A 25,616-nucleotide genomic window follows, 5' to 3' on the forward strand; every position below is an offset into this window, starting at 1 on the left:
AAAGAAGCTGGATAAGCATGGTAAAAGCCTGACTTATGAAATAAAGTCTGATCTTTGGCATATTGGGTGTACAAGGAGCTCAACATCCAGAGCAAGTGAGACATGTATACGATGAAGTGGTTTTACACACCTGGACAGCAGTTTGAGAAGAGCACTCCTGCCATGGGCTTCTCGTGTCCATATTGTTGATTTTCTCATTTGTTGGAATAAGTCAAATTGTGGTGGCCACTGTGTCAAGTTTAATGGCTAGGGCTTATAACAGCCCTCAGTTTGTTTTTCTCAAGTTATGATATTCCTTTTGAGCTGTGATGTTCTGCTCACCCACCAGAGAGAGAGAAGCTTTTGACAAGATTATCATATTCAATCAACAGCCACAAAATACCCACCAGTGGCCTAGCTCTATCACAGCCTACCCATAGCTTAGATACAGCAAGTTATTTTACTATTTCATAGCTAACTTTTGTAACTTATGCAGCACCATTCACCCCCAGGAACCTCACAGCATTTGCAGTCTTGATACCATGTGCAAGCATGTGATACATGCACAGGCACTGCTTTTGCCCACCATGCAGGCACTTCTTTGGTGAAACATAACAGCTGCTTGTCAGCACAGTGTAACACCCCACGGCATCATGAAAGGAAGTGAATAGCACCGTGTTAAATTGAAACTGTTGGAACAATTTAAGAAAGCACGATTATCCAATAGATGCAGTTACACAAACTGGAGTTTGGCCAGGAGACAAACTGTCTCTCAGAATGGGCAGCAGGATCTTTGGTCAGAAGTCGGGACTGTAGGGCCACATTTCTTATGTAAGATCACCTTCTTTTTCCCAGATGCTGTTGTCAGATGTCAAGCTGCCGGCACAGTGCTGACCTGTGTGGGCAGAGCCCTGCTTTGCTGGTGGGCTCCAGCAGGACCACAGCCTGCAATCAGTGTAGCTGGAGGCCACAAAATCCGGCAAGCTGCTTGGAGAGGAGGGTTTGCCATAAGCACTGACCTTCCTCCTGAGCATGGGGATGGGGTGGGAAAGATTTGTGATAGACGCATCTGAAGCTTGCAGTGTTAGGTGACCAGTTAGCTGTTTTTGCCATCCTCCTTATTCCCAGGGTTTCTCTTAGCCCAATACCTCTGGGATACGTAATCCTCTTCCAGTAGGGCTGGTCAGACATGTCAGCATATTCTGCAATACCCAAAACTGTCAGTTGCCTAATCCTGAGCCAGCACATGTGTTAAGCACATGCTCCCTTCAGCAGGGGGAACACACTTGGAAGCTAACTGTAAGCAGAGAAAAATTGCTCCCCAGGCAACTTTGTTTGAAAAATTCTGCTATTTCCTTGCAGTTGTTTTCATGTGTTTGATAGACTTGCCTTTACCATCTCTGGAGTTATCCTTAGTGTGCTGTCTTGCTGCATTCTTTTTTTCCTGCTTCTCAATCCCTTGATAATATTGGAACTTTGAAAGCAGAATAAAATACAAACCTGCTCCTAGGTGTGACTTGACATTCTGTCCTGCATGTACCACCAGTTTGGATCTTTGTGTTTTTCTTTGTGACTTAGTCTGAAAAAGTTTGCTAAGGTAAACGTGTCAGAATCGAGATCGTATCAGCCTCAGGATCAAATGGCACTGAGCTAAGGAGAAGAGGGATGGGGGTGCTGAGATATACTGTGCTGTGGCAAAATGCTTATACTTCCAGTAAATACTTACTCAAGGTCCATAAAGAAGTTGACTGTGGGACTTTAAGTTCATTTTTCTGTGCTTCAGTTGTTATTCCCTCTACATGCACATGCATTACAGACCACCCTGACAGGGTGAGTGAAGTCTGTGGCCTATCACCTTTGCAAAGCAAAGGCATCATCACCTTGTTCATAAAGTCCTGTGCTTTCTGTATTGTCATCCGGTCCTACATCGTTTCCTCTGCTGAACAGGAAAATAAAGATAGGACTAATGACTAGGGGTTTAAGGAACTACATACCCACTGAGGACAATGGTGTGAATCTGGGAGAGAAACTGGAATAATATTTCAAGATAAGGCAAATTCTTATACTGTTGGTGAGCTATAAATAGTCCAAAAATAGTAGACAGTCCCAGTATTTTTCACTGAAAAAGAGTGTTGAAGTTTGCCCCTCTGCACTGCAGTTGCTTTTCATAAAAGAAGAAAGACTTGTCCATAAAAGTGATATATTGACAGGTCAAAACACAATAGCTTCCTGATTCTGCTGTATGGACTGTTTTTCTTATTAATTTTTCATCTAATCTAAATGATTATATTGTCATACGACAGCAAAGCACAGGAATTTATTCTTACAAGTTAAGTAATGTGAACTTGGACTTAGCCAAGCAAAACCCATTGTGAAACCAGAGTAATTTATAAATGTCAACCTTAATTTGATGGCTGTGTGAAATTGTAACTCCTGCAGACATGGTGAAAACTAGAATATATTTTTAAAACTTGAATGTTGATATTTAAGAAGGAGTGGGGCTTGGTAATGACAGAGATGTGTACTTCGTGCTTATTGGAGGCAGAATGGCCTACTAGACAATACTGGATCTGCTGAACAGAAGCTCACCTTTCTGTAATAAATTGATAGTTTGAAGTTTTTCCTGTGGTCCAGTATTGCTATTTCATATGCTATTGCACCAAACTTTTGTATGCTTAAAATAACTGCAAGCACAAACCAGACAGATTCATGCTCTTTTCTCTAGTCATTACAAAGGAGGTGAGGAGACTATTTATCTCTGATTATTTCACACTTATTGAGTGAGAACATTCACCAGCCTTCAAGATTAGATACTCATTGCCTCTTAAAAGTAACTAGTCAGTTGTCACAGACCAACTCATCTGATAGCTTCTCCTTAATTTGCAACCACTGCTGGTGCCAACTCAGAAGAGTGAGCTCTATTAGTGTAGATCATCTGAAAGTTATCCTTAGTATTTGTACAACAAATGAAAAGTCAGTATTTCTCTGCCAAATAAAGTCTTATCACTATGTAAGTTTAAACATCAGCTCTATGAAAATGGCAGATAAAGGACCAGCCTGTTTCACTCTCCTCAGGCGTAGTCAAGCTATCAAGGTCAAAACAGGAGCTCAGAATGAGAGAAGTAAAATGTCTGAACTGTCGCTGCAGAGAAATAAAAAGCTATTGTACAGGGGAGTGAGGAGGGCTTCATTTTCTTCTCCTTGAAGCATGTTTTCGGTAACAGCTCTGCCAGTCGTGCCAAATTTGTGACGGTATGTGATGTAACAAATCACAAGGAGACACGCTGAGCAAGCCAAAACCACCATACTCATTTTAATTAAAGATCCTTTACAGCTAATTTAGTCGGAACCTTTGCAGTTGAAAGGCTGGTCGCTAGCACAGGAACTGGCCCCTGGAGTTGCAGAGGTTGTTGAAATTGGGTCCCACTCGCACCTGTTGTGATTTTCCACGGAGCACATACCATCCTTCACCAGCATTTAAAGAAATGATAATGGTTTAATCCTTCCTGTTCTGCCTTTAATCAGCGGAGGGCTTTTAGCTTTGTCTATGCTTCCAAGACTGTGCAGCAAGCAAAGGGAGAACTGCTGAACATGGCATTCTATTTTTCCCCCCCTTTTTTTCTTTTTTTCTCCTTCTTGCTAGTCCTGTAGTTTAACTTGTATGATTTCACGCGGGCCCGGGAATGGATAGGGTGTTATATATGGTTAATGTAACGAGCTGACAGCAGAGCTTTTCAGACGCGTTGCTTCATCCGGCCATCTGTTTGGGTTGGAGGAAAGAGCTGGAAGATTTCTTACTGTTCAGATATATTAAGAGAAGTCAGAAAATTGGACATATGAACCTTTATTTTTTCCATTAATAATACAGTAGTTTGATAGCAGTGTATAAATCACCGAGTTAGAACACTTTAAAATGAAGTTCTGGCACTCCCACCAGTTAAAGTAGCACTGTTATTTATAGATATTACATGAAGCCTGATGTTATGTTTAAGTGAGCGTTAAACAGTTCAGGCTGTTGTATTGTTGCTATGCACCGGAGAACCTCTGTCAAAGTGACTTTGGCACCGCTGCGTATCCGCCTTTCTCCCTTTGTCTTAAAAATCTTTTGCTTGTGTTTGTAGTTATCCATGTGTTCAGCAATGGAACAGCCTATTGTTAGTGAAACAAGGGCAAAGTCACACTGGGATTTTTAGAAAGAAAAAGCCAGTTCTCTACCTTGCCTAAAACTTTGTTAAATATTAAACTGGCCATACCAAGGAGTTCAGTAAAAGCAAACATTGAGGGTTTGCTAAACTTAAACCTAATAAAGTAGAAAGTTAATAGTCAGGTACAGAGTGTTTTGTCTTTTAGAAAAGGCAGCTATGACAATGCACAAGGGGAAATCAACGGTGCTTTGAAAGGTTTAACTAAAGAGAGAATGGAGGTGCAGGCCTGCAGAACTCCATAATTCAGCCACAGAGATCTTTTCCGTGACTTGAAGAGAATGTGAGCCCCTCTGACACTCAGGGTGGAATTGGTCCTGACGGTATATATAATTCCTATGAATTGTCATTTATTGGTTATAATGTATATTATAATTTAGTCTAATTATATACATTATAATATAGTATATAATTTTTTATTATTTAAAGCTCTTAATACTTCAAAGCCCCCCTGCAAATTGCTGCACTCTATCCTAGTGCATGCACAAGGGCCAGAAAATCTACGGTGAGATGCTGTGGGGCAGCTGGTGTTGCTCCCTGTCCCCTCCCTATAGGTCATCTTTTGAAATCACGTGCCTGTGAGCACTTTGCCAGACCTTGGGTACCAGCTCTGTGAGAACAGAGCTGCTAATAGATCCAACAGCATGTATTTCTCCTTTCATGTGTGCTTGGTCTTTTCATCTTTTCATTGTTGAACCTGTCCACTCATTTTTAAAGGGATTTGGAAGCGTAACTGCCTCCTTTCTGTGGTCTCTTTTCCCTACAACAAATCTGCAGTCCACAGTATTTCCAAAGGAAAGCATCAGTTAGCAGCAACCCATCCCTGAGCTTTCACACCAAAGGGAGAAAGTAAAAAAGCACAGTATAAAGCACAAACCGCAGGAGGTCTCAGACTGATGGCCAGAGTTGAGAGAGTGAGAGGCTTAGGCTGAGTGTGAGAAATTGTACGCACCTTGCTATTACTTGTGTGCCACAGTAAAAGCTCTGTTTGCAAGGGAAAAACCTGTGGAAGTTTTCTGAGGCTGATGTTTTTCTTTAAATGATGCCTTTTGTTTGAAAGCTAGAGGATCTGTTAAAGTAACCAAAAGTTAATAAATAAATAAATAAACAAGTTGGGCTTCTCCCATGGTAAAACAGAGCTTAGAACCAAATTCAGTCTGAAAGGTTTCAAAGGGAATAAGGAATAAAATGGAGAAAAAAAATGCAGGAACTCTATCAGTGTTCTCCTCCTCCCTGCAATCCATGCAATCTTGCCCAATACAAGAATTGACTAGCTTTTAAACAAGGAGGGCTAGTCAGAAAAAATCAGTGTTTGCTCTGAAAGAGAAAATATGCCTAATGCTTCAAATTCTGTAATACCAGGTTGAACAATGCTTAAAAAAAAAAAAAAAATGACAGTTTGTGTAGATTATAAGTAAGCAACTGTTAGTGTTACAAACAAACAACAGCAAAAACCCAACAAAAAATGCTGCTTGTGTTGCAGTGAGAGCAATGAGCCTTTGTTAGAATTACTGGTGTGTTAATGGCATGCTTCTGGCCTACAGAAAGATGCAAGTGGTCAATAAAATCTGTCTGCAAGATGGTGTTCAGATGGTAATCATGAAGATAAAAGACTGAGGCAAATCAAACAACAAGAAAGTGTGAATGATAGATGGTGGAAAAAAAAAGTCTTGTAGAACAACTGTAGGAGTTTTACAAAGAAACCTGTACAATGTACGTTCTGAAGTAGGTATTAGTATACTTTACTGGTCTATTTTCTGGTTTGGGTGTTGAACTTGATTTCCTCCACTTCACTTGAAATACAGTGGGTCCACCCACCTTCTCTAGTCCTCAGTGCCCAATTTGTTATTGCTTAGGCCACAGCTCTTACTTAATGCAGTACTAAGTTGCATATTTTATAACATGGTTCATGCTAAAGAGAATTTTATTTTATCATAGGGTCATTGGTAAACCAACATTGTCTCTCAAACTGATGAATAGTCATCTTCTCCTCTAGTAATGCTTTGAGTAATTCAGGAATTACAGGCGATTTGTTTAACAACTCTTAGGAGAGTTTATACAGATAAATCCTGATCAGTAGTGATTTTAAAGTTGGGCAGCATTCCAAGAAGCATCATTCATGAATACAACATTAATAGAAGCTGTAATGAGACCAAAGAAAATTGTGGTGTTTATACTTATTCTTTCTTTAAGCAAGCAGAAGGGTGGTTGCTATTGTTGTTGTTTTTAACTACGTGGTGTAAACAAGAGCTAGCTGATGTTTTGGGATTCAGCAGATAAATACATGTTAGCAGTATACTGAAAGTTACATTGCAATTTGATTTATGAAGAAAACAATCTTCAAACAGGTTTTGTTTTAATGTGTATTTTTTGTCTTCTTATAAAATAGGGCCTGAAAATTAGAAGGTAATGTGTGAAAATAGAAAGTGTTATTAATCTTCAAAACCATTCTTCCACCTTTGCCATTTTTGTATCTTCCTAAGTTTTCAGGTTAGCAGCTATTTATCTAAAATGAACTACAGTAGCAGAGTGACTTGTTCAAGACCTCATGCTTGTGGGGTACATATTTCTGAATACCTTCTACTCAGTGATGCTGAATGTCTTTATACTCAAGATACTACATAGATGGTAGGCTTCATATTTAAAAAAAAAACCCAAAACCTAACAACTGGGGATATGGAATGATTTTTGCTATTTCAAATACTGAAAGGCATTAAAAAATATATCAGTCTTAAAATGACCTGATTTGAGAAAATTTGGTGAACCAGCCAGTTAGACAAAATAAGTGTGTGACTATTATATTGCTTCTTCATACAGAGGAAAAAATAAGCTAAAGTAGGTATTCAGTGGATTCAGGTATATCAGTGGATTAATACCAGGCATAATTACAGTACAGAAGTGTTGGTGTTAAAAGAGACTTTTTGTCCAACTGTGTTACCTTAGTGCACCAATATGCAGGGGGATAAACTTTTTTTTTCCTTTTAATTAGCATTCAATGGATTTATTCTATTAAATTGTATAATGTGCAGTAAGAAAATTCAACAGAAACTACAACCTCTTAGTATTCACTCTGACAATTTTATCTATGAATTAGTATGCTGCATTCATCTGAGCAGGGAGTACTTTACTGGGAAGGCATTTACATCTTTTTGATAGAGTGCAGATAGTGGAAAACATTTTTTCATCTTATCCCTGGAAGATGGTTTAAAAGGTAAGGATGGAAGACTAGCACAAAGGTTAATGGGTCCACAAACTCATAATTTTCCATAAAAAGTATTGGTGAAGCTATGTGCAGATACCGTCACCATACAGTGTTTTTATGTGTTGCATCATTACAACAGAAGCATTGTCCCATGCTGTCAGACATGTCTGTTGTTGCGTGGTTGTTAGTTTCTGACCAGTCACATCTTAATATCTCTTTTTGATTTACATGGTTTCATACGGCTGCAATAAAACCAGGACACAGAATAAACAATCATGGTTTTGCTTGCCTTTGATTACAAAAAGACACTATGGAAACGTGGGGTTGTTTAGTGTCTATTGCTGGTGGTGGTGGGTTTTTTTGGCTTTGAAAAAAAAAAGAATTCTCCACTTGATAGGAGTAACTATTCCCATAACCTTCTGCTGCTGTGGTCTGTATGTTACCAAGGTAGACATATCTGTGGAGGAGAAAGAAAAGCAGAGAAGTGTTTGTTTCTTCATCACCCTTGGCAAAAGGTGTCTGTGCATTTCATTTTTGTAAATGCATTTTTCAAACTCCATAAAAGCTTATGTCTATGACCTTAAAAACCAGAATGCAAATGCAAGTCTGTGGCTGCATATACTTCTGGAAATGTCTGGATTTTATGTCAGAGATGCGACTTTTCTAAAGGGATGTGAACACAGTTGTTGTAGTTCTTCAGATTGGCAGCATTTAGTGAGCTAGCCTAGTGTTTAAATTTGATTTAGGAATATGTTTTCCTTATACAATACTGTATTTTAAGTTCCTATATGTGTTGTATTGAATGTATATCCTTATTTATTCTGTTGGTAATGATGGATGATCTTTTCTACTTAATGTAAAGTGCTTTGAGTAACTATGTCATATTCTCTTGTTTCTGTTCATACACTGATATTCTTGGCTTCGGCTTTTATATCTAAAGCAAAATAATGCCTTCACAGATTGTACATTCTTTCACATGTTGAAATTTGTCTGCTGCTTTTACAAGTTAGCTAAAACTGTTCTGTGTTATTTCATGGGTGTTTTGTAAGTACGGTCTTACTGGTGGAGGAGGAAGGAAAAATACCAGCTTTATAATTTGTTGCTTTAAGTAGGCAGGCATACACCAAGTTGGACAAAGATGTTGGACAAATTCTACCTGTTGCTTGTATTTCAAAATCATTTACTTGGTACTGAAAGACAGTTTCTAAATACTTCTGGCACTCTTTTCGCAGCTCCTGCCAGTGGATGGACATCAAACAGTAATAAAACATCTGGAACAACTGCTCCGAGTCAAAAGTTAGCAGCAGCCTCTCAGCTAACAGAGCAGGACACATTGGTTCAGAGGGCAGAGCATATTCCAGCAGGAAAGCGTACTCCAATGTGTGCACAGTGCAATCAAGTCATTAGGTTCGTATCCACTCATCCTACGGGCTCTCTGATAGCAGTGCTTTGCTTTGCTTTCATTGATTTTGATTTCTTAGTCACAAGCGTTGTACGGCTCCTCTTCAGTAACAGGGAACACCAGTTTTGTATGTGGTTTATCTAGCAAACCTGAGAATGAGAGATTATGGAGGGAGAATATTGCAAATGTTGGAAAACACTGAAAACTTTGCAACAGTTGTATCCTTGCCACCCATTTTACAGAGATTTAGAAAGCTGGGTGGAGTAGGGCAAAAAGAAAAGCAAAAGAAGATTAAGGTATCTAGTTCTCACTTGCACACCCATGCCAGTAAAACTGGAAAATGAGCAAGCTGGAAACAAATGAGAGTGCAGGGAAACCAAATGCAGACTGACATCACAAATGCCAATTTATTAACCAGAATTTCTAAATGAGAGAAGGAAAGATAAAGGTTCCAGCTATACAAGATGAGTACGGAATACAGTTTTAACAATTGCTAGGATTGGTTTTAGTAGTACTTTCCTACCATGTTAAGTTTCAAGGTCCTTTGCAGGCTCTCTGGCATTTGGGTAGTTAGTGTCCTTGACTTGTATAATATCAATGAAAAAGATTAATCAACAGAATACACAAAAATAAGTTTGCTAATTGACATAAATAAATTTTGCTCAATCTCCAAGATATTCTATATTTAGTCAGAATTTCATATGGAGGAAGAAATGACTCTGGGCTGCATTGTTCTGTCAGCGAGTTCTGAAAATTGGATGTGATTGTCTTACCACTTTTCATGTCAGTGTGCAAATCCTTCTTGATTTTCATCTGACTGGGATTTTGGAGGGATTATTAGATGAAATGTATACTTTTAAGACATCATCTTCTTGGTTGTTCAGTTATCTGTGCTATTGAACTTCAAGAGCAAAGTAATTTACTGTAGTATTTCTTTTTATTTACCTGTGTCCCATGTTTTCAGTGAACAACCTAGGAGAGCATGCACTATATTTCATCGTGGTTAAAGAAAGAAACTTGTTTGATTAGAAAAGTGAGCTCTATAGGATGTATAGATTTCACTCAGGATAGAAAATCAAACTTTCTATGATGGGCTTTTAAGGTTTCTTGAACCCTTGCTTGAACTGTGCATCAGAACATTCGTCTGACTGATCGCTTCTTTCTAGGGCTGAATCAAGTCCAACTTGTTGACTTCTATTAGGTATCTGTTCTGATTGTTCACTACTTGCTCCACTAACATGAAGTTAGTTTAGGGGATTATTTGCAAAGTCTCCTGTGGAGTTCTGGAGAATATTTTCCTATTTTAATTCTATATGTCAAGCTAATAAAAATATATGATCTCAATCTCTTTGAAGCAACAGAAAAGAAAAAAAAAAAAACATGAATTTTGAATGTAAATGTACATGATCTACAGTCCTGATCTTATGCTTCACTGCAAAATGAAAGATTAGTATCAAAAAGGCCTTTGCACTTTTTGGAAGAGATTCATCTGATAATTACCATATCTGTTTTTAGCATTCTGACTTCTTTATTCTCTGAGTGATGGTGAGCTTTGAATTCATCTAGTAAGTACTATGTGAGGAAATGTATACTTTCATTTTTGTTATTATAATTTCCATTTAAAAGTAATACAAACACAGCACTTATACAATATACTGCATCTTTCATGCAGAAACTTCTGTGCCTTTTACAGAACCTGTGGTTTAGCAGGGTTTTCTTTGTGCTGTAGACTTTCATGACACAGTCCACCTATCACTCTTGGGTGCTCTTCTCAGTCCTTAAAACACAGGCTGCTATTCCCTCCTTTAATCATCATGAGAAAGGAGATGAGCTTCAGCCCTGTGAGTAGGGGAGTGTAGTGGTCTAGGAGCAACCTTTGTTCTTTAGTGATCACATATGGAGAAAGGGTGTGCCCTACTTGACAGTACTTAAACCATTGTCACCTACTGAAAGTGACTCCTCTTTATGAATAGTAACTGATACTCATGTCTTTCCCTAAATTGTTGTCAGTGTTTAAATCTTAATACTTCTTCATATGTTAAATGCCATCTCAATTATTAAAAGCAAGCATTGTTTCATTTGTGGATGAGTTTTCATGTTAATCAATGCCAATTATACCTAACATTCACAGTCTACAGTGGATTTGAAAGATTGCAAAGGCATTTCGGTTTCAAGTTTTATCATAATTACAGTTCATGCCCTTAGAGGTCACATTACCTATGAAAAGGTAGGAGGAGTATTAAGTGACATAGCACTGTGCATCTGTTTTGAAGCCAGAATTTGTTGTGGAGTTGGTTACTTTACACTAAGGCATAGAATAACCATGGCTAGTTAAGACAAAACTAAAGGCATCTAATAACTTTTTAATATATCTTTAATTATTGATACAGTGATTGTATGAAGATTTCAAGTTTTTCCACAGCTTCAGTAAGTAAGCTCTTGTTTCTGTGTCTGTAAGTATCAAAGTTGGAGGCAAACTAAATTTCTCTTGATCTACTTGCTGTGCCAGTCTGATAAACTTCTGACATTTTCTGATGAAGACTTCTGATTATCAGGCAGTCTCACTGAGTGCTTCAGTGCAGAGTTCACTCTGCCTTTTAAGTCCAACTGTGTTTTCCCTGTATCTTGACTGAGAACATTTCTTTAGTGTGTCTACCTCTGAACAGTGATTTGCTTTTGTCACCCTTTCATGGATCATAATTATCTTAAAGGTACAAGGGAAAAAGTACAAATGGTGCTTCCTTTCAGCATCTCCCATACAGACATTATATATCATGACATTTTCAAATGAGGAGAAAAAAAAATAGTTAACTACAAAACAATTGGCCTATTCACCAGATGTGGAAATCCTTTTGATCTTTCTACCACCAAATTTCAGTTCTGGATTTCCATCATAATCGAAGACACGTGAGAAGCTACATTATTGCCATACTAATACATCATGAACATATTGATAAAGTTATATATAGTTACAAATGGAAAAATACTGAAATTATCCTTACATTCCTTGTACATTACTTACTTTTCGTTCCAGTGACGCTGTTTTGTTGCTACATGTGGGATCCAGATGTTATACATGGCTACCAAATATATGTACCTAGTGATCCTTTGGGACATAACAGTATGTAACTACTGATGTAAATACACCGGAATCTCTTAAATAATAATAATAATAATAATTAAAGTTACTACTATTTGCCTCCATCTGTGGGTTTGGTTCATGTAGTCTTAGATGGTAATTTCAGCAGTTGACTCAGCATTTGAAGGTAGCTTGGAATGAAAGTGTGTTCATAGCCAACTGTTGGTAGTTATGTTACCATTCCTTATCATTGGCTGGAAGTAAGATGTTTTTTGAGCTCCACCTCTAAAATTTGGCTAGTTTACTAAAAGGTAGTTGACAGAAAGGGATTGTTGGTGTTGTTTTGTTAATGTACATGAAAGGACGAAGTCATTTGTAGCCACCTTCCTAGCATTTCCTGCCCTAGCTACTTCCCATCAGGATACATGGCTGTGGGCCCCCCTTACTCCAAATTAGGCATTTCAACTCCTTTTTGATTGAAAGTGGGGAAATAAATACCTTTGATAACTGGAAGTTATCATTTTGATCATGAAAGTATGCAGAAACCAGGAACACCTCCAAGTTCTGAGTATCATGTTTTAGTTTTTTACATGGCAGGTGTTTATTTTTTTCCAATTTTTTTTTTCTTCCCACATGCTTTGGGGCAGCTTTTAAGTCACTGGCATCATTAAGCTTCAATGTCAGCTTGACATGTTTAAATTACAGCCTGATTAAAAGTGAAATTGCATTTAGAAAGTGCTCCTCTGGACACATGTGCACAGGGAGCAGGCCTGCTAATGGAACACCTAGGAAACATTGTGCAGGGCAAGGCTGTGGCTTCCTGGGGACTTCTGGGAATGAAACTCTGTAGATGCACTCTTGCGCACTTTCCCATCCGTCTGGGGTCCTATACGCTGTCTTGAGTGGCTAACCTCAATATGTCAGATATGTAAACTGTGGAGAGCTAAATGTTGCAGATGTTGTAAAAATTCCTTCCCCTCTGGTCGCTAGCATGCTTTCTTTCCATTTCATAACTAACCAGGCCTATCATTGCAGCGCAGATGGCCAGAAACTCAATCCTGCCTGTAGCAGAGAGAGCCTCTTCAGTATCAGTCCCTTCTTAATGAATCTGTTAAATTAGCCTGTGCTGACACTGCACCAGGAGAGTGCTTTGTTGTACACAAGGACTTGTATTGTTTGATCGGTACATAACTGAAAGGGCACTGATGTAGAAAGGTGCTTGTATGGCAGCAGGAGGGTATCAGGTTAGGTCAGTGTTTGCACTGTTCAGGCATCCACTGGGATCCCCAGGCTCACTGCTTGAGGGCTGGGAGCTACTCCAGGAACTGTGTTTCACTGCTTTCTTTATGATAATCAGAGGTGAATGGAAGAAACTGCTTCAGTATTCATTGCAGCATACACATGAATCCTAAATCTGCTTCAGTCTTTCTGTCTTTGACTTCTCCTGTTGAAAATGTATAACATCTCCAGAGAAAACATAGAGAAGAAACAAAAATAATTATCTGTTCTTCTCAGGGACATCACCCTCTGCTCATTTATTTTTTTATCTAACAACTAGCATAACCCTGGAAACAAATTTCAAGGTTTTATTTCTCTTGTTGTCATTTCTTTGCTCATAGGAGAATGATTATCTTATACAAAAACATCTTTGTTTCTTATTCAGTTTCCAAAATTGGGTAGCAAATAGGGTGGTGACACTAGCTAACACTTCGCACTTCTTCTGCAGTGAAGTATTAGATCAGAAAAAAATCCTGATGCGTTACTGTAAGAATGGTATCTTTATTGGTTGTATCACAGAAGTGTGAAATTTGATGAGAGAAATGAGCTTGAGCCACAGTGTTCACTTAAAACCTAAATTCTGAAAGATTGAGTGTTGGTGGGACTCAGGAGGCACCTCATTGAAGTAAATATGTTTGCTAAAGAAATTAAGCATGCTGATTATGTTTTCAACTGAATGCTGATGCAGTGGTATATGCCAGAGATTTGCGACTTAAAAACTAAAATGTTTGTTTGCATAGAAATGGCAGATTTCATTTTGTGCATTAACCATATTGCCTTTGCCAGACAAATGCTTTGTGTTTTGAGGGGGAGGGGAACAGGGAAGAGCTTCTGTCCTTGGAGAAAATGGTCCGATATTACTTAGCTTCTGGGAAAAACAAACAAACACACAAAAAGCAACTGAATGGTCTGTCTTTCAACAAACTTGTTGGATAAGGAGAGCTGTGGAATTTTTGTTTTACAAGAAAATGTTGTAATTGGCACTCGGTGGAGTCAAGTGTACTTTAACATTTGTGGCTTTGATACAATTACATGCTGGAAGAGAGCTAATGGTATCACTGAATCTCTTTGCAGTAGATAGAAACAGTTGGGAACATGGAACATTTTTATTTTTTCTTTTCTTTTTTCCCTTTCCTTAGTAGCCACTTCAGCATTGTATTCTATGTTATACTAAAACAGGATTTTTGAAATGCCACAAAGTGAAAAGAATTAGTTATTACTGGGGTCATGGGTCTCAGAGATAGTTCCATGAGAATAGCACTAGTTGACACTTGTCACTTTCTTACAATCCCATCCAAGGGAAGAGGTGTGAAGCAATACCATATTGTGAACCGTGCCATGGAGTTACAGAGGTAAATTAAAAGCTTCAGCAGGAGCCACTTCAATGGCATTTGCTAACTAATCTTTTCTTCCTAACCAGGGGACCTTTCTTGGTGGCCTTGGGGAAGTCATGGCACCCAGAGGAATTTAACTGTGCTCACTGCAAAACTTCCATGGCTTACATTGGATTTGTGGAAGAGAAAGGGGCTCTGTATTGTGAGGTCTGCTATGAGAAGTTCTTTGCACCTGAGTGTTCCAAGTGCCAGCGGAAGATCCTTGGAGTAAGTGATCAGAGGCTAACCCAAACTTTAGTGGGAGCATTAACTACTGTGTTCATTGCATCTCAGTAATGAAATCCTTAGTTTGCATTCCTCCAAATGTACCCTGGCATACCTCTTATGTTCCCATCACATATGGAGTATGTGTATATATATATATATTTTTTTTTAATATTGAGCCTTTTCAGTCTCTAACATTCTGATATTGGTGTAGTCCCATTTGATCTTTCAAGTTAAGCCCCTGTTTTCATTAATCTGTTCTGTAGCTGTTTGCTAATACTAGATTTTCTTGAGCAAAATGCTTTTAATTGGCAGCTCTTTGCAGAATCGGAGGAAAAAAGAAAGGAAAATAATCCTCCTTAACCAAACTGAACACTGGGAAACACACTGGCTAGACTTGAAATAGTGAAATATTCCCTATGGTAATGCTGATAGAAAGATGTATTATCCTACTCGGACTAATATTACTAATTTGAGCCCGCCAGCTCATTGCTTGCTGCTTTACTGCAGAAAATGGCGTGTGTGTACTCTTATGCAACTGGGGTCATGCAGGGCTTTGGCAGCACGGTTCTCAAGTCATATTTGGCATTACATCATCTTCCAAAACAACACGGAGCAGTAATAATTTTCAACATGACAATTTATGATTAACTATTCATGGACATTAGGAGATGTCAAAGATACTGCTTTTCATACTTCAGGGGACTGTTGTGGATAAGATCCTAAGTAAGATGAAGAAGGGGAACAAATGAGTTGTTAAATATGTCAGGCTCCTCATTTTTTTGGTAGGTTCATGTAGAATTGTTTCTGACAAATAAGGAAATGTACCATAAATAAATCACAACATAGAGTATACTACATAACGTCAGCAGAAACTGCATGCACAACTCATGTTCAAAGTAGCAGTAGGAAGCGAAGTATTCTTGAAATGAACCAAGTGTGGAAGCACAGTTACCACAATCTAGTCGTCACATCAAAATAATGTGTTAATAACTCTTTTTCTAATCCCCACAGGAAGTAATAAATGCTTTGAAACAAACTTGGCATGTTTCCTGCTTCGTGTGTGTGGCCTGTCATAACCCCATCCGCAATAATGTCTTCCACTTAGAAGATGGTGATCCCTACTGTGAGACGGGTAAGAAGTAACACAAGCAAAGATTAGTGCAGCTGTGCAGAGAAGCAGAGCTTAATAAGGTTTAAAAAATAACATTAATTCCTTTTTTCTCAAGCTTCACTTTTGTATAGAAGTGTCTCAGCAAATTCATATCGCTTTGAAATTTCAGTTCATACTAGCAATAAATGTAGTAGACAAAGTTTGCAGTGGGTTTCTTTTGCAGAGAAGATTGTAAAAATATATTCATTGGTTTCAGTAGTTGCAGGCTTCTTGTCACTGGTTTTGCTTGTTATTTCTGATACAGCAGAGCATTTTAGGTTGATTTTCTGGTTGACTTTAAAATAGTTTATGTTGATCTGCTTATTTACTGAATGAGCAAATATCAGTAGAGCAATGTGCTTTTCTTTGAATAGCCTTATTCACAGTGGGGAGGCTACCTCCAAGAGTAAGCAGTCTGCCCAGGAAGCGTCTGCTGGTGCAGGGATAACATCTGTCAAACATAAGCTTAGGATAAAAATAAACAAATAAATAAGGACACTGGGGGAAAAATACAGTGATAAGGGTATAGCATATGAAACTCTGTTGAGCAGTAATATGTGAAAAATGTGGCAAAGAAATTCAGGGGAATTTATTATTATTATTTTTTATTTTGTTAGCACTTCCAGCTGATTGTATCTTTTTATATGATTAACATGAACATTTTTCATTAATATCAATTTCTTAGTTTTCTTAAAGCTTCCCTTGTGCTATTTTGTGCTAGGACAGAAATAGATGTAATTTGTAAAACAATTCCATGTAGAAGAAAAACAATATATTAAAATTGTCAATTTTTGCACTGTGTATTATTTACATCTGTGTCAGAACTGTCAGACAAACTTTTCCCATGTTTTTCCCTTACTGTAAGGAGCGTTGTATTGTTAAGAAGTGGTGGAAGTAGTTTGACTGGGAAGAGATCTTGTTTGAAATCCTAATAATTTATTTGAAGCTGAGATTTCCTTCCAAGTTGATCCCACAGCTGTTCAGAGTGGGTGATATGAGGAATAGTGGACACTGAATGGGTGAAGAAGGCAGGCAAAATTTATCCAAATTTTCTTTTGGAGCAGGTTTGATGAGGTGTTGGCGGATGTGAAAGGACAAAGTAGGTTACTGCTAATTCAGTTACACAAGTAGGGTAACATGTTGCTCCTATTGGATTTGTGGAGCAGCAGAGGAAATGGATATACAAGCAGCATCCTCCAGTGTGACAGCATGGTGAAATTTCATCCCGAAGCTGTCTGAAACCCCTGATCTTGGAGCTATTTGATGATTCAAAAATAGTACCGGAGGGATCGATTACTCCCCTTTGGGTGGAAAGCTCATGACTGGGTTTGTTCTGCTAACACTGAATGCTTGTTCCAGCCACCAAATGACCCATGTGTTGTGCAGTGCATTGATTTGTGCTACTGTTACAGCTCCCTTGCACAAAATGCATGCTCTTCTATGTTCCAAGCAGGAAACATGGATAAAAGGTCAAGAATATTATACTTTTTGTGAAGTTTATTTCTGAGATAAAAGGTCCTAGTGCAAGTTCAGGCAGACACATTCTGTGAGATGCTGTTGACAGTGATGTGCCGTGATGGCTCTGGCTCTCTAACTAGATGTTAATTTGAGATGTATTCATTCTTCAAAGACTTTCAGTCCAGCTGGAGTTAAGGGTCTGTAACTAATTTTAAAGGGACTAGGGAGTAAATGTCATTGCCAAATTTCCTTCTTTCTAATGCAATGAAGGGTTCTAATTTTAAATTTGTATTTGAAATTGTCACACTGACAGTTATTAGTATGAGAGAGCTTTAATCTGCAAAATGTTCAATCTTATTTTTTAATTTGAGTGCTAAAATTAAATTAAATGTGCAGATGTTTACAACTTTAAAATATCCCAGTGCAGAGTTAGTAACCTAGTTTTGGAAATGCCACATGCAGGAAGCACTGTGTTATTATATGAGAAGTCTGTGTTGGAAGATTTCTGTGGTATCACAATTTAAGCATGTGAAAGTCAAAGAAAGCTGATGCCCTTCGTTCTGCTTTATCTATTGCTCTTTCTTCGGAAGAAAAGCCAATAAAGATATCAACACAAACTGTAGTGCATGTTACAAAATGTTGTAATGGCTGGCACCAGGAAAGTATCTGTAGAAGACTGTGTGAACGCGAACGTAAAGAGCTGAGACAGCATGGTCATGAGACCTTGTCCTTCAGAGGTTTTGGATAGAGTTGTTCTACCATTTGATATTTTCACTCTCTGTCTTCTTCTTAGACATTTCCAAATTCATTCCAACAGAATGGATTGAGGAAGGAGATTGGTGAAGGTGTTTCTTGCCACTGGTAGCTTTTCTTGTCCAGAGCCCTTGTGTTCCCTGTCTACGTAGATGGCTTATGTGATGGTGCTCTTTGAGGTCACCATAGAAAACACTGTTTTACTGAACTGAAACAGGACTCTCCCTGTGCTGAGCACACATGATAAACCTCTGTTGTCTCTGCAGCAATTAACACTATGGCATATATCTCTCAATAATCTAGCAAAGGAACAGAATCTCCTTGTAGCCTCCTTGCTGTTCCTTTTAAGGCTTCCTGGTAAAGGGCCTCAATATCTGATTTCCCTGGCAGGGCCAGTGTTACTATAAAGGGCGCAGTCAAAAGCTTCATTAGGGTTGTCACTTAATGATCCATTTTATGAAGACGTAATATTACATGATGTTATATGTTTGGCATGGCAGCTTGCTGATCCCATTTTTTTTTCATGTTAGAGCCATAGTGCTATTGTGTTCTGTGCAGGAAAAAATATTGAAAGTAGAAATAAACAGGAAAGACCAGACAACTTGGAGTGAAATTTAGGTCTGTACAGGTTGGCAGTGGAGGGCTGCAGCATCTTATGGTTCGTGATATGGATCTGTGCACAGAGAAGCAACTTTCCCATGCAGAGGGAGTGTGGGGATGGGGAAGGTTGTATGTGCCTCTCACCCAACTTCATACATATCTCTTCCCCTGCTCCTTCCTTTTCAAGCTCTCCACTGCCTTAAAAATAATGGTATGAATACTTTCCAACAACACCCGTTGCTAAGGACCATCCTGATACCATAGTGGTACTTTTTGTTAAATGAAATAAATATACTGGCTAAAGCCTCTGGGTTTTGTTTGGTTGTGTTTTAAAGACCCATGAAATAGGATCTAGTGACTAGAAGACTCCTCTGACTTGATCTAAATTGCTAGATTCTGTTTAGGATGAGACACTAAATATTGTATTATTTTGTTTAAAACAATCTAGGACAAATATTGTGCCAGAACGGAACCAAGGAGGTTTGTAGTGTAAGCAAGCAGCGTGAAATCAGGGCATGCTTTCAAAGCACAATCTGAGAGAACATAAGTAACAGGCAGGGTCTGCACTGGTGCCCTGCAGGGAGTGCATTTCCCCTCCTGCTGAGCACACTATTGTTCTCAAGGAAATGAAACACCAAGGAGATGGAAGCAGTGCTCAGTTTGCTCAGTTGAAAGAATAAGAAGGGGAAGAGAACTGAATTGCCAAGGAGAGGAGGACATCCCTTTCTTTCAGTCTAGGTCCCCTTTATTCAGTGTACCTAATATTACAAAACTCAACGAGTGCAAACCCGCTGCCATTGAAAGAAAAGCACAAAGATTTCAATGGGTCAGTCTTGCTTTTCTGGGCATACTTCATCTTTAAAATTTGTGTTTGATGCAGATTACTATGCCCTCTTTGGTACTATGTGCCACGGCTGTGAATTCCCCATTGAAGCTGGAGACAGGTTCCTTGAAGCCCTGGGCCACACTTGGCATGACACTTGCTTTGTATGCTCGGTAAGTAAAGCTATTCTACTTTTTAAACAAACCCATGGCAGCAGTACTTGTGCTAACCTGACTGATATGGGAGTTAAAGCTAAAATGCCTTTCAGTCCTCAGAACCCAAACAAAAAGCACTTTCACAGTTATTTGGAAGGTATGTTGCTATTGTGAGCTTTTGGCACCAGTCCAGATGCTTTGGCCTGAGTTGCAGCCCCGTGTCCTAGCATTTAACCCTTGACATTTACTTCCCTAAAACAAATGTTGAAGGCCATAAAGGAACAGGCTGCATTTCTCAGGTATCAAGAGTGCTTTTGACATAAAGACACCGTAGCCAAAGTATGACCATCTAATATTCTGTGGCATACACACACACACACACACAGATCCAAATCCTGTTGGTGGGATAAATTTTTGTAAATGCTGCTTCAAGTTAAGAACAAATTGACTTAAAGAGGAAGGGTATGCTTGCATTGACCATTAACTTTGCATCAAAAAGAATGAGAAAAAAAGTAATAATTGTTAGGCTTTGAATATACTTTTGCATATTACAATGCCATGACTAGACATTCTGAATAATGTGTGGTGCAATTCATCCATCTGAATTGGTTGATTTCTTTCTGATTGTTTTTTTCTTTCTGATCCCATTTCAGGTATGTAATGACAGTTTGGAGGGTCAGACTTTCTTCTCCAAGAAGGACAAGCCACTCTGCAAGAAACATGCTCACTCTATCAACATCTGATTCTTGGAGCTCATCTTGTTTAGCAAATGTGCTGAGCAGAAGGAAAGGTCAAAATATCCATGTTCAATAATTGGTTAAAATTATTTATATATGCTATGTTAAAAATGGAAGAGGAATGTGGAAAGTTTTGGGGTTTGTATGCTACTTTTAGAATGTTTATCAGTTAGGGATTTGCTTCATGAAAAGATGGGAATTGGAAATCACACCCAAGCCAAACTATTAGAGCACCTTTACATCTGTACTTGGCATATTATGGGGTTCATGATTTTATGACCGCATATATATATATACTTATATATGAGAAAGGAAACTTCTCTAAGAATAAATACCTGAAACTAATGTGTTGGTTTTGCTGCTGTTCAACAAACAAGAGGAGATTGGCTTCAGTGATCCAGATCACTTTATTGTGCTGATGTTTTTTAAAGTGTATCTAGAAGTACTGAAGCTAAACTCCATTAAAAAGGAACTCAAAGCAGAAATAGGCTTACAGGGTATGCAGTTCAACAACTGTTAATTTCATCTGATGCTCTGATTTATGAAGCCTCCTGCACAATTACACGTATTTACGCCTTTAGCAGTGAAATCTCTGATAGGCCTGCAGGGTACAGAGGTTTTTACAAAGCAATGAAGAGTAGGTGGCTATGCTAGCAAACAGGAGTGACTTAGAAGAGGCCACTTGAAAGAAAGCGTAGATGGGATACCATTCCTGACATCATGGCGTGTACTACCAGAACACTAGCCAAAACAAAGTGCTAGTTGAGGTGCATTTGACAAGACAGAAATGTCAGATCAGATCTTCAGTATAAGGAAGTAGGAGTTATACTCTTCTGTTCACAGCTGAAGTTCTAGGAAGTTTTCAGTGCCTCGGAAAGGAAATCACATTGAATCTACGCATAACAGTGCTTATAACTTGAATGTGATGCTTTGGTGTTTAATGAGGGAAACTTCTGAGGACAGAAGGTCCTCAGGTGCAACTGAGGACATTACTTTTCTCTCAGTACATTCTTTATGATGTAGCTCATAAATATGTATATTGGTGGTGTGCCAGGTAGTGTACTGAAAACTGATTTTCTTGCTCAGCTGTTACGATTTTTATTCGTTTTGCTTTTTTCTCTCCTTTCCAGCAGATGCAAGGAATATATTGTTAAATAATGTAACATTGAGTTAGGCAGTCCAGTATTTCTCAGTTGTTGCAGGGGAAAGGAGACAATAGTGCCATTATGCATTTATTGCAAGCCAAGAGATTTTGCCAATCCTGTGGCTTTGTATGAATTTCACTTCCACACAGAGGGTCAGCAGGAGACCTGTGCACCAGTTAAGTCCCACTTGTCTTCAAATTAGGGCTCAAATGGTATGGAGTAGTAGTAAGCTTATAGGGGAGGGGTAATGACCCTCTGCACGAGGTGAATTTACTCCAGCAGAGTTGCACAACAGAGGAGGCCCTCTTGGGGCTAGATTAGATTCCTGATGCAAAATGCATTTATGTGCTATTAAATTCAACTGGGATGTTAGAGCTGAATTGTGTTAGGCTTCAGTGTTCTTTCTAATATACATTCAAAATGACTGTTTGACATGTACTGGGCAGGTTTTTTGTTTGTTTTCTTCTGATTTCTTTTTTTGTTTGGATGTCGCTGTTGTTGTTTTTTTAAATGATAAAAAGGAGAGGTTTAGACATAAAGCCATGGGAAAAAAAATGCAAAATATTGCTGTGGTTGAGTAAGAGGGAATGTCAACAAAAGAGGCGGGAAAAATGCACCAAAATTGCTGTACTGAAATATGGAAAGGAATTTCTTTTTAATTCAGTTAAACGGATTCACACGATGGACTGTTTCACTTTATTTCCTGAGGTAGTTTTTCTTCAATACTACCGTTTCTTTTTTTAACTTCTGGTGGTATGGAAGAAATGTCACAAAGCTGTTTAAGGTGTTTATACTATAATAGATATACCCTTCTGTGAGTGTGGGTTAAAATCAAAAGGGTGGAAGCAGAATGGATGAGATAACAGCAATGTGAGCCAGCTTACTTTTGAAATAAGTGGAATGTGGGGAAATGAGACCTAAGAGCTAGGTGTCCATAGAGCTATATTGCACGTTTGAGGGAAGAGGATAGGAATGCACAGGGTAAGGTGGTATTTTCTGCAGTTCAAACCTCGCTATTTCGAAGTAGGATAGAAGCTCTTCAATGGGCACAAAGTTTGTCAGTGTCCTTAAAGTCAATTTGATTTTTTTCTTTTTTTCTTTTCTTTTTTTTTTTTTAATTTTAGGTTCATAATTTTTTATTGGATTTGTATTTCTTAATCCATATGCTCTAGGATTTGAACTTTCACAGTTGTTAGTGAATTTGAGGACAAGCGCCTGAAAGGCTCCAGTAGGACTGCATCACTTAGCTGCTTTGTGTTTTAGTTTTTGCTATGTTTATTTGTTTAAAATTTAAAAAGGAAGCATAGAATCACTGATATATAATGAATATTTAATGGCTCTCTGAAATAATCTAAATCAACTAAGACAAAAAGGAACATACTGTTTATCGTTATTTTAATAAGTGAGATTTTAGTAGAGCACTTTATTATAATGCTGTATATCTCACTGAATATTTATTACTTTGTTGTTGTTGTTTAGGGCTATTTCATACTGGTTGTTTTATTTGTCAGCCTGCATATTTACCTCTGGAATCTTTTGGCGTGTCAATGTGTGTGTATTTAGGCATACTTGCCTTGGTATGCACGTGTGTACACTGAGACATGCATATTTGTTCACATAAGCGTACGTATATTTGATTTAAGACTTGACATAGCAAAAATCAGAGCAGTTTCATTATTATTTGATTTAATTTGTTTGTTTTTAAGATTCCCAGCTTCATAAAATAGATCTATAACATTCATGTTTTGAGGTGAAGTTAGAAAGTCAGGAAACTCCTGTTAGTAGCCTAACTGCTGTAGGTTTTTGCATGCATTTTCAGCCAGTAATTCCTTTTTCTTCCAAAACTGTGTCAAGAGAATTGGATTTAACTCTGTTTGAAGTTAGAAGATCTTTATAACTAAATAATTGAATCATGATGAGTGTTTCGGTAAATTGTAACTAAATAATTCAGAGTTATGTGTAAATATAATAAATGCTTAATATAACAATGCAATAAACTTATAAACAAAAGTTAAGTAATGGTTCATTATGTGTGTGTCTGTTCAGCTGCACACCTGTCTCCTTATGGAACTATTTGCAAAAGAGTAAGAAGGGGAAATACATCCATTCACTGATTAATTTCTTGCATTTCATTTTTATTATTATTACTATTTTTACTCTGAACAGTCTGCTGTTGTTTCCTGGCAATTTGCTTGTTTGTTTTTAAAAGGTTTGAGCATTGCATTTTTGGCTGTTCACATTTGAAAATTTAATAATACATTTTTTAAAAGCCACAAACAAACAAAAAGCATAAAAAACCAGAACTTGCTATCTGTCTGTGGTTGTTTTGCAGTTGCTGGACTTTTTTTCTGATTCGATCAGTAAAAGAAAGTAATGACTGTACAGATGAACTAATATCATTTGATCTGCTTATTCTTCAAGTAAGATTGAAGTTTCTCTTTGCACAAAAAAGAGCCTAGGGTTTCTGTTGGACAGCAAGTTGACCATGAAGCCAGCACAGTGTCCTTGTGAAAAGACCACTGCCTTCCTGGAGCACACTAGGCAGAGCCTTGCTAGTAGGTCAAGGGAGGTGAACTGCCTTCACTGTTCAGCCTTGGTGAGACACTTGGAGTGCCGAGCTCACCAGTACAAGGGAGACATACACACACACTGGAACAAGACCAGTGAGGAGCCACAAAAATGATGAAGGACTTAGAGCATGGTTTAGTGATGGAACTAGGTAGGTCAGGTCGGTGGTTGAGCTTGATGATCTTGAAGGTCTTTTCCAACTCAAATGATTCTATAATACAGTCTCTCCTCTGGGGAGGGGCTGAGGTAGATGGGATGGTTCCTCCTGGAGAGGAGAAGGCTCAGGGATCCTACCAACATGGATAAATACCTGATGGGGGGAGTAAAAATGATGGAGCCAGGTCCTGCTCACTGATATCTAGTGACACGGAACTGTGGGGTGGTCAAGCATTGCCACAGGTTGCCCAAGGAGATTGTGGAGTTCCCCGTCCTTGAAGATTTGCAAAACCTGTCTGATCTTTGTCACCTGCTCTGAACAGGGGACTAGACAAGGTCCCTTCACGTCAAAAGGTGGATGGACATAGACACACCCTTCCAACCTTGGTGAGACTGATTCCTACATCTTCTAAAGTCGGAAGTAAGTATTGAACGCTATGAAATATGTAACAATGTAAAATTCAGATTTGGTCGATTGATATTTATTTGCACCCTTTACTTCTTCTCCACCACCCAGGAAGAATATTTTACAACATTTGTTTAAAAGTGTTCTATATTTTTATATGTTGAGACTGTTCAAGGCAATATTATCTGCTCTGACAGGCACTATCTGATGCTGTACTTAGCCTTGGCACAAAGCATTCTCTGCTTTCACCACAGGATTCTTAGCCATCAGCTATAACATGGCCAATTACTTCATGATAACACTGGTCTCGTAAGACTCTCCTTAGCTGAATCTCTCTTAACTAGGCAAATGTGATGTTATTTTCTACCTTTATTTACACAAGCAAAGGAAAACACTGCACATAGCTCTATAAAATTTAGAGGCAACTTTACAGAAAACTTGCCTCCCCTTCAGCATTTAGGCTATGAATGAGACAAATGCAAGTCTATTTGCAAACAGTATATTAAACTCCAGAAGCCAAACTTTTAAAGGCATCAGGTCTGCATTTGACGTTTTAATGGCAAAGGTTTGGTTTCTATCAATCACAACGTCATGTAACATTAAAATGCACCGACAAAAATAAGAAATCTGTCATTCATTCATTAAAACACTGTAATCCTGTGTAAGATTTATAGGCTTAAAACTCAACAGTGTGTTTTCACAGTAAATCCACTTTCACTGCTCAGCACAGAACAAATCTCTCTGTCACTCAAAATGTTTGCTGGTCAAAATGCGCTGTATGAGATCTTCAAAAGGTTTCTCACAAAATTGCATATAAATCCTTTTACCAGCAAAGGCTCAATTTAGGTTTGAGTTTTACTTTCTCAGGACATTGGCTAATATCTTGTTCTCAGACAAGATCTTGGTTATATCAAAAACACGT

At 38.3% G+C, this 25,616-nt stretch overlaps 1 protein-coding gene across 13 annotated transcripts in view; it reads left to right on the top strand.

The window, feature by feature from the left end:
• The window catches only part of PDLIM5 (PDZ and LIM domain 5), a 116,425-nt gene extending 92,846 nt beyond the window's left edge, over positions 1-23,579 (top strand). For all 13 annotated transcript variants that reach the window (XM_040698981.2, XM_040698987.2, XM_040698989.2 and 10 more), the window contains 5 exons: positions 8,616-8,790; positions 14,563-14,743; positions 15,755-15,875; positions 19,585-19,700; positions 20,336-23,579. In XM_040698981.2, the coding sequence (XP_040554915.1) occupies positions 8,616-8,790; positions 14,563-14,743; positions 15,755-15,875; positions 19,585-19,700; positions 20,336-20,425 (683 nt within the window). In that variant the 3' untranslated portion in view covers positions 20,426-23,579. The remainder of the gene's footprint in view (positions 1-8,615; positions 8,791-14,562; positions 14,744-15,754; positions 15,876-19,584; positions 19,701-20,335) is intronic.
• The last annotated feature ends 2,037 nt before the right edge of the window (positions 23,580-25,616 follow it).

Source organism: Gallus gallus, chromosome 4 (genome assembly GCF_016699485.2).
Source record: "Gallus gallus isolate bGalGal1 chromosome 4, bGalGal1.mat.broiler.GRCg7b, whole genome shotgun sequence".
Classification (NCBI taxonomy): Eukaryota; Metazoa; Chordata; class Aves; order Galliformes; family Phasianidae; genus Gallus; species Gallus gallus.